Genomic DNA, 12,931 nt, shown 5'->3' with positions numbered 1-12,931 from the left:
ATGGCCTTAATTTTTTGAAAATGTCATCAGTAATGAAAAACAATAATTGAATATAAGCATTTGAATCTTTGGGATATGCAGCTGATGTATACAGTTTACGTGCGTCTCAGCGCCCACACGATACCACCCTCTGAGTCACTTTTGAAAAGGCCAGCGAGGTGGCTCGGCAGAGCACTTTCTCTGTGTCTCTTGTCTTGTGTTTTTCTCACACTGACAAATAATAACACATGGGCATATGATATATCTACCTGCATACAGCGGCTGCTCTTGAACGCTCAAAGGTGGGTGAGTTATCCTCTGCAGAGGCAATTAAAATGTGCCAGCGCAACGTTAAGTTTTGTGCCTTTAAAGATCATAATTTCTCTTAAATAAATGCTGAGGGCTTACTTCTGGAGTCTGTTTGAGTTTGTTTGTGTACACTTGGGAAGATGATGGATAACTGGTAATCAGCATGTGTATGAGTTTATGTGCACGCACATGCTCAGTAGTCATATACATCAAACAAACACTCTCCCTTCAAGCCATATCCAGCTGTGTTTTCTTTGTTGTGTTAGGAGACAGTTTGACAATTTGCTCCTTTTTCTTCTTTTTCTTATCGTATACTGCTTGTTATCTATCCGTTACGTCAGTGAGTGCTTTCAGATCGTGTGTTAGTGACAAGGCAGCATCTTCAACTTCGCCGTTAAGCCGTGGTATTAGTTTAAGGAGCTGTTAAATAATCAAACGACATATTGCCGTCAAAACCACCTACACCGAGAAGGAGGAAAAGCTGAGAATTGAAGTCCTTTAGGAATTAAGTTAGTCATCTTGAGAAGAAGAAAAAAAGCCAGTTTTGCCACACGAGTGCTTTCAAGGAACCACCAGGTGTTACCGTGGTTACTAAATGATCTCATACAGGTCATTTGTAAGATGACTTTCTTCATAAAATAACAGCACCAGAGATGAGCTGACAGCTTTCACTCCAGAGTTCGTATGAGCTGATCCATAAAACTTGCTGCATGTGTGAAAGCGGCCCGAGATAATCAAAATATGGTCTTTGAGAAAACTTGAGCTCGCTGCTGAGGAGTGCAACAAAAACCTTGTTGTTGCCACTTAGCTTATCTTGTTTTTTCTCGTGCGGCGCTATGATGCAACAAACACAAATTGTCTCTTCATTGACATTTCTGTCAGTCTGCCACCATTTCAACAGGGCAAATAGAATAAGTTAATTAGTATGTCTAATTGCATTTGGTGGCTCAGCTTTTGGAATATCAAATCAAATTAGGATTCTCAGTGTTCTCTTCCATGGCACACGGTTTGCCTTAAGCTATGCTTTTTAGGATCTGTCTTTTGTCTTTGTCTCTATCTTTCTCAACATCCCTTCCAGCTGTACTAGGCTCTCGCTTTGTAGTCTCCCCTCCTCTCTCTCATCATCCGCCCACACTTTCTTTTCCTTTTCTTTCCGTTTTTGGATCAGATTTTCACTTTCTTTTAATTTGTTTTTTTTTTCCTTTTGACTTGTACTTCCTCAGCTCTCAACTTTTGTTCTCTTAATGAATTGTTTCTGTTCTAAATTGACTGTAACAACTGGAAGAATGCAATAGATTAAAATAAATACTATAAATAGCACTTAAATGAATTTAACCTTGTTTTTTTCTATGTTTTCTTGATCATTATTATTATTATTATTATTATTATTATTATTATTATTACTGAAACAAGGCTCCGGACATATTTTCTAATCCTGTTCACTTTTCTACGTCCGTCTGTCTGTCCCGGACGTAGAAGCATAAGCTGGTCTCCCACTCTTCAGTTAGTCTTTGTTCTGCCAGAAGCTATTCCAGCGATAAGTGTAACAGATAGCTGCAGGCCCAGGCAGACAGACAGTGTATAATTGAGTGATAGGGACTAATGTAAGTGAATGGCTTAGGGCCGACTGTGATCTACAGCAGCAGCAGAAGCTCGGGCATAGAGGGAGGCTTTCTGTTAGGCCGTCAGTAATACTAGCAACAACAGCCAGCAGATGACAATCTGGTGACTACCTGGCTGTGTGTGTGTGATTGTCCGTTTGTGTGTGTAAGTTTGTATTTTGGGCTTCTTTTAGTCTTTTTTCCATTACACGTTATTATATTTCTCCTCTCTCCACACACCTTTTCTCATATCTTTTTATTTATCACTACCTCCATCACTGCCATCCCCTAAACCACCCTGAGTTAGCTCTTTAATTAACGTGACACGCTGTGAAGTGAGTTACTAAATAATGCAGGCTTTTCCAGTGACAGTGAATAAGCTGCAGTGATTAGTGGGCATACACAGCACACACACACACATAAAAAAAAAGATCCATTCTTACCAATATTGAATTTTCTGCAAATTAGACTTAATTACACAAATGTGCATATGAATGCTCTGTGAAGAATGCTCTGTCTGTTATGAGTATGCATTTAGAATGACAATAGCAGTCACCCTGTAGTTAGTACAATAAGTAGAGTTTGTGTAATTGAGAGCAGTTTTTTACAGCTAATAACAAAATAACTTGTGAATTAGTTAGTAAGAACACACACAAAAAAAACGTGTTTTTCTTTTGGGTAGATCCTCAAGAAACACAATAAGTATTGTGCCTGGCCATACTGTACTAGAGTAGTGTAAATCAGTGCAGGACTTAATTTGTGCACGGAGAGATCTAGGTTATCCCAAAGTAATTGTTCCAAACCTAACCAAGTGGAAAATCCAGCGAGGGTTTTAGTTGTTTGCTGCCTTAGCTGCAGGGATGCAAAGAGCTCTGGGTTCCAGTGTTCTTCCACCCCACCCCCCTTGTCTTTTTTTAATCAGATGGCTTGTTCACGAGTGGAGGGGATTAAGACTGCTGCCGTCACTGATGAATCTGTCCAGTTTTGGAAGGCACACAAACACATGCACATACCCTCTCAGTGACACAGCTTCAGGCACGCACAGATGCATATGTAGATGCACACACAGAAACAGTTCAGTTACAGGTACTTGCAATCAGAGTTAGCGAACACAGGAATTCACGTAAAGCAGCATGAGCATGAACCCGCGCATATGCTCGCATGTACGTTACAGCATAGGCCCAGACGCATCCCTCTCCTGCCTCTGCTCACTTTCAGTGTCTCTCATTCAACACTGTCAGCTTCTGGACAGCAGCAGTGATCTGCCATGTCTCATTGTGTCATGTGATTTGAGCTGTGAGATTTCTGACACACAGACTGACGCCTGTCTCTTCTAATGCCAAACACTCACACCAGGCACTGCAGATGGCACAAAGACAGACAGACAGACAGTTAGAGGGACAGAGAGTTAGGAATAATACAAAAAAAATTGACTGATGGAAAGGAGAAAGAATGATGCAATGGAGAGAGTAACAACAAATGACAGGAAAAGGGAAGGAACGTAAGTTAAAGAGAAAGGATATGAGGAAGTGACGAGGGAACGTTTTGGAGAGTAAAGACTTTAAAAGCAGGAAAGGACCTGACAGAGTGTAAGGAAGGAAGGAGGCTTAAGATGAAGGGATAGAGACATTGAGCTGTATGTTGATCCAACACTGTGCAACATAGCCAGCAGATAAAACTAGTCAGTCTCCTCCCACTTTAATCTGCCCATCATCCATCAATCCCTTGCTCTAGCCTTCCACCCCTCCATCTTAAAGCCAGTCATTCCTTTTTTATCAATTTGAAATCATGACGATATGACGCACATTTGGAAGAAATCCATTACTGAAGTACTTTGTAGTACTTAAAAGCTTTGTAGATTATATAATGGGCAAAAAAAATAAAGCAGAAAAACTCAGACCATTGCTTGCTTGGCAGATTGGAAAAAAAAGAAAGAAAGAAAAGCATAACTGAACTTCAGAAGTTGCTGATTTTTTTTAATGCCAAATGTTTGCCATAAGTTGAAATTCATCAGCTACTTAGTCAACTCTCTCTCTCTCAAACACACACACAAGTGCACACACATCAAAACACACCTCTGGCAATGAGTGTATGGTCTTAATGAAGCGAGAAGGGGAGAGGCAGCTGCATAACTGGAGTGTGAGGCCCAGAGGGAACTCACACACTTCAAGTCTGTGTGTGCCCGTGTGTGTGTGTGTGTGTGTAGCCACAGTTGATATAATGTCTGAAATTCTCTAAAAAGTGGACTAATAACTGTGTTTCCTTTTCTTTCTTTCTCTGACTCCCTGATTCCCTCCCTAGGTTGTGAGAGCCTGTTTCTATTGTCCTGTTGTACAGTGAGGCAGTGAGCTCACGGCTGATACAGCATGCATGTGTCGACATATCCCATGATGCACTCCTGTCCAGGCCTGCTCCTCCTCAGCTTCCTCTTCCTCGCTGATGCTGACAGTGAGTGCTTTCACACTCTGCACTAGTGCAGACACAGCCACACACACACACACATATAATATTGTGCAGAGGTTTGTGACCCTTATATGTTTGGATTTGTGTACATTGAGGAGTCTGAATTTAATTTGGTTTATTCTGATGAAATCAAACCAAACAAACAGCCAGAGTCATGAAAGCAGAACAAACAGATCTGCAGTAGATGCCATGGACTCAACAGAGCCCTGATCTCATTAACATTTAGCTACTCTGAGATTACATGAAGTTCTTCAAGATGCACATGACAACAAACCTCCAAAGTATGTAAAGTGTAAAAAATATAATAAAATGCTTTTTTATAAACTGTTGCTGTAATTTATTGTACATTGTGATTCATTGCTTCATTGCTAAAGCTAATTGTATATATTATATGTTATATATACAGTGGGGCAAAAAAGTATTTAGTCAGCCACCGATTGTTTACAAATTCTTTACAAATCCTACCATGTGAATTCATGGATTTTTTTTTCACATTCTGTCTCTCACAGTTGAAGTGTACCTCTGGTGCAAATTACTGACCTCTGTCATCATTTTAAGTGGGGGAACTTGCACAATTGGTGGCTGACTAAATACTTTTTTGCCCCACTGTAGCAGTTTGTGTTTCATAGACCACTATTCCAGATATCACATCCCTACTATATGTGTGTGTGTTTGTGTGAGTTTATACATCTGTGCATGAGTGTATGTTTGGTAGCAGGTTTGATACAAGGCCAGATGTTTTTGTCCATCCCAGTATTACTTGGCATGGATAGACAGACCACATATGGCAAATCAGATAATTTCCCTACTGCTTGTGTAATTGTGATTATACCATGTGCATGTGTGTGTGTGTGTGTGTGTGTGTGTGTGTGTGTGTGTGTGTGTGTGTGTGTGTGTGTGTGTGTGTGTGTATCCATGTGTGATCCCTGTGGCTCATCACATCATCCAATCCTCATCCGATATATTTGTCAAGGAAATTTACATGCACATTAGCATACTGGGTATAGTCACATCCTGGACGAAACTATAGCTGCAATTACTGCAAATCGTTACTTTTAATGTTACTGAACAAAAAAAGAATTTATTCATTTATTTATGTATTTTTTGTTTGTTTGTTTATGAAAGGATGGATTTTCCCACAGCCTAAGTTGATGTCATCAAAATGCTCAATATGTGTAACCACTGGCTAAATTAAAACTGAAAGACAATTAGTTTATTAATAGTCCATTTTGGAATTTTAAAATTTTGATTTTTTTTTTTATTTGTGCTCTAATGATTACAAGATAGTTGGTGATTCGTTTTCTTAAGCATAAGCTAGTTTACCAATAGTTTAAGCTTAGCTTGTTTAACTGAATTAATTTACAAGATCAAATCTGTACAAAAATCTGTATTGAGACACATTTTTGATCTCATGAAGAACATGTGTCCTACGTGTCCTACCAACATTATTAATAAGTGTAAAGAATTAAAATCTTTACCAGGTGTTTCTTGTCTCCAGTAATTGTCCACAAAATTTTTGGTATTTTAAATTTGCGTTTTCATCTGCATTTATGAAACTGTGGAAACAAAAAAGCTACAAGGAAGATTTCAGTAATGTGAAACTTTCCCTCAGCTTCGTCACTTCATTAATGTGTTGTAAAAACTGGGCAGCTCCGATTTATCTATTTTGAAAGGTTTTTGTATAAAGGGAAAAAACACAGGAGATTCAATAAACTCCTTAGTCTTTTTGTTCTTGTTGTTTTTTACTAGAAAAAATAATCTTTTCATTCATATTAGACAAGCGCACAACACTAGAAACAAAGAACTTGCTCATGTGGTGACCGATTGACCTGTCACCCTCTGAACACATTGCCATTGCCAGTATTTACTTGGCCTTTTGGACGAGCTTAAAGTGAGAGATGGTTGGCTCAGAATGCTACAGTGACAGTGGAGCTAGCTTTTCTTACTTTCACACACACACACACACACACATGCACACATAAAGAAAATAAGTAAATGTAGCTTTTCCTATTTGACATTTCATCCACATAAATTTTATTTTAGGTCACTTTGAAAGGAGATTTTGAAAAACCAGAGTGAAGATTTTGTTTTCCAACATCAAATGTTTGTGCCTTTCTCTCCTTTTTTATTGGCAGACTGCGTGTTCAGTATTTTTTCAGGCTCCCGAATCGCTGACATTTCGACACAGTTGAGGTTATTTTGCCACCTGTTGCTTTGGCATGCACTTGATGACAACTGACATCATTTTTTGCATTTTCATCTGCATTTATGAAACTGTGGAAACAAAAAAGCTACATTTCAGTGTTGTGATTTTTTTCATTATCAACAAAACGGAATATTTGTGATATGGAGGAAGGTCAGTTCTATCTATTTGTGCCAATGAAAAAAAATTAAAGCAGCTTTCTCTGATAATAAATAGAACAGAATAGAATAGAACACTTTTTTAAATAACTGGAGACTGTATAGATTGACAGACCGCCGGGAGCTGCTGAGAGGGACAAACGTGGCTCTGGAGATTTTGGAAACCAAAAACGTCGTGTTGAGTTGATGTGCTTGGAAACATATCCAGACTTTTTGAGAGAGAGACATGGCCAGGTCTGACTATTCAGGTTGACAATTAGCAATGAGGATCTTATAGCAGAGATGATGAAATGCTCCGGTCTGAGTTGAGACTAAGCATAAAAGACATTAAGGCATAAGAGGAATGTGGGAGTACTAAAAGACTTGATACTCAGAAAGGGAGTAATGTAAGAGGAAAAGGCTGCTAGTCAAGCTTTATGAGTCTTTTAAACATCCAGGAGTTATACTTTTTCAGTCAAAATGGTATCTAGTGGAAATTTCATTCCGTGTATTTGTTTTGAAATGCTTGTTGCATAAGTATATAATACATGAAGCATGCGTAGCTGTTTGTGGTTATAGAATAGAGCACATTTTTCATCATCACCTTCTAAAGCAGGCATACATATGCACAAAGCTGCTGTAATGACACACAAGTGCAGGCTTCAGTCAGCCATTTCCATCCTGCAATGTTTTAAAAGTACACAGTCACCCAGAGCACAGTTATAGCACACACACGCACACATATTCGCAAACCACTCTTGTTTTCCTTTCAGCCTCCTGCCCTCTTGTCCCACGTGTAAGTTCCAGGGTCGGCCAGTTAAGGCCCAGTCATCCATCAAAACAATGATGCTCCCACAGTTCCTCTATGAGAGTTCGGGGAGCAGCACAGATGCGACAAGGGGGGAAAGGATTCATACTTTGCCTTCTCTGTCTATGTTTTTCTTTTCTCCTGCCCTCATCTCATTCGTTGTGACTTTCTCCATTGCTCTTTTGGCGCTCGCTCTCTGCCTCCTCTCAGCACATCCATGTAATCTGGTGAGAAAGAAGGGACAGAGGGCTTGAAAGGGGGCGGTGGGATGTTTCTTCCCCTTTTTATCTCATTGTGTATGACATTCAGAGCTTCTTTTAATATCAACAGTAGGGACTCTGAGATTTGAATACTGAGGATTCAAACAGGGGTGCTGGGACACACTGGCATCTTTGGTCTTCAAAATGTGGCGACATGTTTTGAAATGTTAAATTCATTCTAAAAATTGCTTTCAGTTGTGCTTATCTCTCCTTAAACTTAATGCAGAAGGAATAAAACACATTTGAAGGATAATAGGGTTTTCTAGAAAAAGAGGCCACATTTGATTTTTTTATGTGTATGTGGCATAAAATGTTACTAAATTCTAGAAATCCCGACGACATCGACGCCCTTGCTCGACACCCAAGTTACTCGTATAGTTACACTAGAGTATTATGACGCAATCAAATGGAACAGTATCCCATGTGCATAGCTGGAAACCTTGCATGACTTCACCATATGTGCATTCTGCACACAAGCGCTGGTACGACTGTGCAAGCAGTGCACTGAGCTTGCATATGTGATTTCACGTTTTTATTTTTTTAATTCACCCTCTTTTACTCTCCACCTCTCCCCCCACACACTTTTCTTTCTCTGTGTTTCTGTGCGCGTGCATGTATATGACATCTATCTGGTGGATTAAGAGTAATGCCCTGATCCTGTCACAATCTAGGCCACTGCCACACGTACGCATCAAGATACGAGAAACTCCATCTCTCTGCGTATCATTCAGGGTGAGCGGGAACAAAACAACAACAGGGTTTCTTTCTGCTGGCCTGCATTTGCCCCCAAAAACCACTGGGTTGCCATGCTTCCCCATGTGGCTTGGATGTATCAGTGAAAACTCCAGCCCGCAGTATGTGAAACACAACACAAAGAAACAGCTCATGTTTCAGAGGCTTACAGTAGGGATGGCATTATCGAGTCGCAGCCATGTGCTTTCGTAAGGGGACTGTACATTTTGAAACCAAGCAAGAGTTTTTTAACATTTTGCCTGAGGAAGATTTCAGTAATGTGAAACTTTCCCTCAGCTTCGTCACTTCATTAATGTGTTGTAAAAACTGGGCAGCTCCGATTTATCTATTTTGAAAGGTTTTTGTATAAAGGGAAAAAACACAGGAGATTCAATAAACTCCTTAGTCTTTTTGTTCTTGTTGTTTTTTACTAGAAAAAATAATCTTTTCATTCATATTAGACAAGCGCACAACACTAGAAACAAAGAACTTGCTCATGTGGTGACCGATTGACCTGTCACCCTCTGAACACATTGCCATTGCCAGTATTTACTTGGCCTTTTGGACGAGCTTAAAGTGAGAGATGGTTGGCTCAGAATGCTACAGTGACAGTGGAGCTAGCTTTTCTTACTTTCACACACACACACACACACACATGCACACATAAAGAAAATAAGTAAATGTAGCTTTTCCTATTTGACATTTCATCCACATAAATTTTATTTTAGGTCACTTTGAAAGGAGATTTTGAAAAACCAGAGTGAAGATTTTGTTTTCCAACATCAAATGTTTGTGCCTTTCTCTCCTTTTTTATTGGCAGACTGCGTGTTCAGTATTTTTTCAGGCTCCCGAATCGCTGACATTTCGACACAGTTGAGGTTATTTTGCCACCTGTTGCTTTGGCATGCACTTGATGACAACTGACATCATTTTTTGCATTTTCATCTGCATTTATGAAACTGTGGAAACAAAAAAGCTACATTTCAGTGTTGTGATTTTTTTCATTATCAACAAAACGGAATATTTGTGATATGGAGGAAGGTCAGTTCTATCTATTTGTGCCAATGAAAAAAAATTAAAGCAGCTTTCTCTGATAATAAATAGAACAGAATAGAATAGAACACTTTTTTAAATAACTGGAGACTGTATAGATTGACAGACCGCCGGGAGCTGCTGAGAGGGACAAACGTGGCTCTGGAGATTTTGGAAACCAAAAACGTCGTGTTGAGTTGATGTGCTTGGAAACATATCCAGACTTTTTGAGAGAGAGACATGGCCAGGTCTGACTATTCAGGTTGACAATTAGCAATGAGGATCTTATAGCAGAGATGATGAAATGCTCCGGTCTGAGTTGAGACTAAGCATAAAAGACATTAAGGCATAAGAGGAATGTGGGAGTACTAAAAGACTTGATACTCAGAAAGGGAGTAATGTAAGAGGAAAAGGCTGCTAGTCAAGCTTTATGAGTCTTTTAAACATCCAGGAGTTATACTTTTTCAGTCAAAATGGTATCTAGTGGAAATTTCATTCCGTGTATTTGTTTTGAAATGCTTGTTGCATAAGTATATAATACATGAAGCATGCGTAGCTGTTTGTGGTTATAGAATAGAGCACATTTTTCATCATCACCTTCTAAAGCAGGCATACATATGCACAAAGCTGCTGTAATGACACACAAGTGCAGGCTTCAGTCAGCCATTTCCATCCTGCAATGTTTTAAAAGTACACAGTCACCCAGAGCACAGTTATAGCACACACACGCACACATATTCGCAAACCACTCTTGTTTTCCTTTCAGCCTCCTGCCCTCTTGTCCCACGTGTAAGTTCCAGGGTCGGCCAGTTAAGGCCCAGTCATCCATCAAAACAATGATGCTCCCACAGTTCCTCTATGAGAGTTCGGGGAGCAGCACAGATGCGACAAGGGGGGAAAGGATTCATACTTTGCCTTCTCTGTCTATGTTTTTCTTTTCTCCTGCCCTCATCTCATTCGTTGTGACTTTCTCCATTGCTCTTTTGGCGCTCGCTCTCTGCCTCCTCTCAGCACATCCATGTAATCTGGTGAGAAAGAAGGGACAGAGGGCTTGAAAGGGGGCGGTGGGATGTTTCTTCCCCTTTTTATCTCATTGTGTATGACATTCAGAGCTTCTTTTAATATCAACAGTAGGGACTCTGAGATTTGAATACTGAGGATTCAAACAGGGGTGCTGGGACACACTGGCATCTTTGGTCTTCAAAATGTGGCGACATGTTTTGAAATGTTAAATTCATTCTAAAAATTGCTTTCAGTTGTGCTTATCTCTCCTTAAACTTAATGCAGAAGGAATAAAACACATTTGAAGGATAATAGGGTTTTCTAGAAAAAGAGGCCACATTTGATTTTTTTATGTGTATGTGGCATAAAATGTTACTAAATTCTAGAAATCCCGACGACATCGACGCCCTTGCTCGACACCCAAGTTACTCGTATAGTTACACTAGAGTATTATGACGCAATCAAATGGAACAGTATCCCATGTGCATAGCTGGAAACCTTGCATGACTTCACCATATGTGCATTCTGCACACAAGCGCTGGTACGACTGTGCAAGCAGTGCACTGAGCTTGCATATGTGATTTCACGTTTTTATTTTTTTAATTCACCCTCTTTTACTCTCCACCTCTCCCCCCACACACTTTTCTTTCTCTGTGTTTCTGTGCGCGTGCATGTATATGACATCTATCTGGTGGATTAAGAGTAATGCCCTGATCCTGTCACAATCTAGGCCACTGCCACACGTACGCATCAAGATACGAGAAACTCCATCTCTCTGCGTATCATTCAGGGTGAGCGGGAACAAAACAACAACAGGGTTTCTTTCTGCTGGCCTGCATTTGCCCCCAAAAACCACTGGGTTGCCATGCTTCCCCATGTGGCTTGGATGTATCAGTGAAAACTCCAGCCCGCAGTATGTGAAACACAACACAAAGAAACAGCTCATGTTTCAGAGGCTTACAGTAGGGATGGCATTATCGAGTCGCAGCCATGTGCTTTCGTAAGGGGACTGTACATTTTGAAACCAAGCAAGAGTTTTTTAACATTTTGCCTGAGGAAGATTTCAGTAATGTGAAACTTTCCCTCAGCTTCGTCACTTCATTAATGTGTTGTAAAAACTGGGCAGCTCCGATTTATCTATTTTGAAAGGTTTTTGTATAAAGGGAAAAAACACAGGAGATTCAATAAACTCCTTAGTCTTTTTGTTCTTGTTGTTTTTTACTAGAAAAAATAATCTTTTCATTCATATTAGACAAGCGCACAACACTAGAAACAAAGAACTTGCTCATGTGGTGACCAATTGACCTGTCACCCTCTGAACACATTGCCAGTATTTACTTGGCCTTTTGGACGAGCTTAAAGTGAGAGATGGTTGGCTCAGAATGCTACAGTGACAGTGGAGCTAGCTTTTCTTACTTTCACACACACACACACACACACACATGCACACATAAAGAAAATAAGTAAATGTAGCTTTTCCTATTTGACATTTCATCCACATAAATTTTATTTTAGGTCACTTTGAAAGGAGATTTTGAAAAACCAGAGTGAAGATTTTGTTTTCCAACATCAAATGTTTGTGCCTTTCTCTCCTTTTTTATTGGCAGACTGCGTGTTCAGTATTTTTTCAGGCTCCCGAATCGCTGACATTTCGACACAGTTGAGGTTATTTTGCCACCTGTTGCTTTGGCATGCACTTGATGACAACTGACATCATTTTTTGCATTTTCATTTTCATGGAAATAGTCAGAGATATTTTAGAAAACTAACATGGAAAATTCCAATACGTGTGGATGCAGCCATAGTCAGGATTCATTGGATCAGGGTGAAGAAACAGGGTCACAGAGGTCAGGTTAGCCTAAAGGTCAGGGTCAGCGGGTTGAGCCCAAAGAATTTGTTAAGTGCGTGAAAGATATACAAGCAATTTACTTTAAGGGATTTTGTTTCTTTTGTGATTTGTATCACTTTGCTCACTGAAAGAGGAGAGTAAAGCCCCGAACCTGGTTGACATGACTGGTTATAACGTCAGCACCTGCCCAACGCAGTTTGGGCCATGATGCAGACAGTTGCTGAATTCCTCTGTAGGCTCAGATTTTCAAATGACTGGCGCACTAGTGATCAATAACAGTGTCCAACTGTTCAAAGTATAGCCCCAAACTTTATGTATGTATTTAAACTTTGTACCTATTTAGGTATGTAGCTGACATATGAATGAGTGATGTCATTCATTATTGGGTGAGGTCCAAGAAATTAAGTTGGTATGATCACACTTGTGAAACTCTCTGTAGTTTGTTATTAACATACAGTTTTTGTGTGAATTCATTGCCTTCAATGACACTTTTTTGTACTGTATACAAAGATTTTTGTAGAAATAAATATAACAGCTCCCTATTCAGTATTAAGCA

At 39.7% G+C, this 12,931-nt stretch overlaps 1 protein-coding gene across 1 annotated transcript in view; it reads left to right on the top strand.

The window, feature by feature from the left end:
- The window catches only part of ptprdb (protein tyrosine phosphatase receptor type Db), a 169,587-nt gene that overhangs the window by 93,107 nt on the left and 63,549 nt on the right, over nt 1-12,931 (top strand). The window contains exon 6 of the mRNA XM_080881151.1: nt 4,191-4,337. Coding sequence (XP_080737277.1) covers nt 4,256-4,337 — 82 coding nt within the window. The 5' untranslated portion in view covers nt 4,191-4,255. The remainder of the gene's footprint in view (nt 1-4,190; nt 4,338-12,931) is intronic.

The sequence above is a fragment of the Rhamphochromis sp. 'chilingali' genome (genome assembly GCF_963969265.1).
Source record: "Rhamphochromis sp. 'chilingali' genome assembly, chromosome: 4".
Classification (NCBI taxonomy): Eukaryota; Metazoa; Chordata; class Actinopteri; order Cichliformes; family Cichlidae; genus Rhamphochromis; species Rhamphochromis sp. 'chilingali'.
Note: the sequence above shows the minus strand (reverse complement) of the source record. Positions and strands in the feature narration are given on the sequence as shown.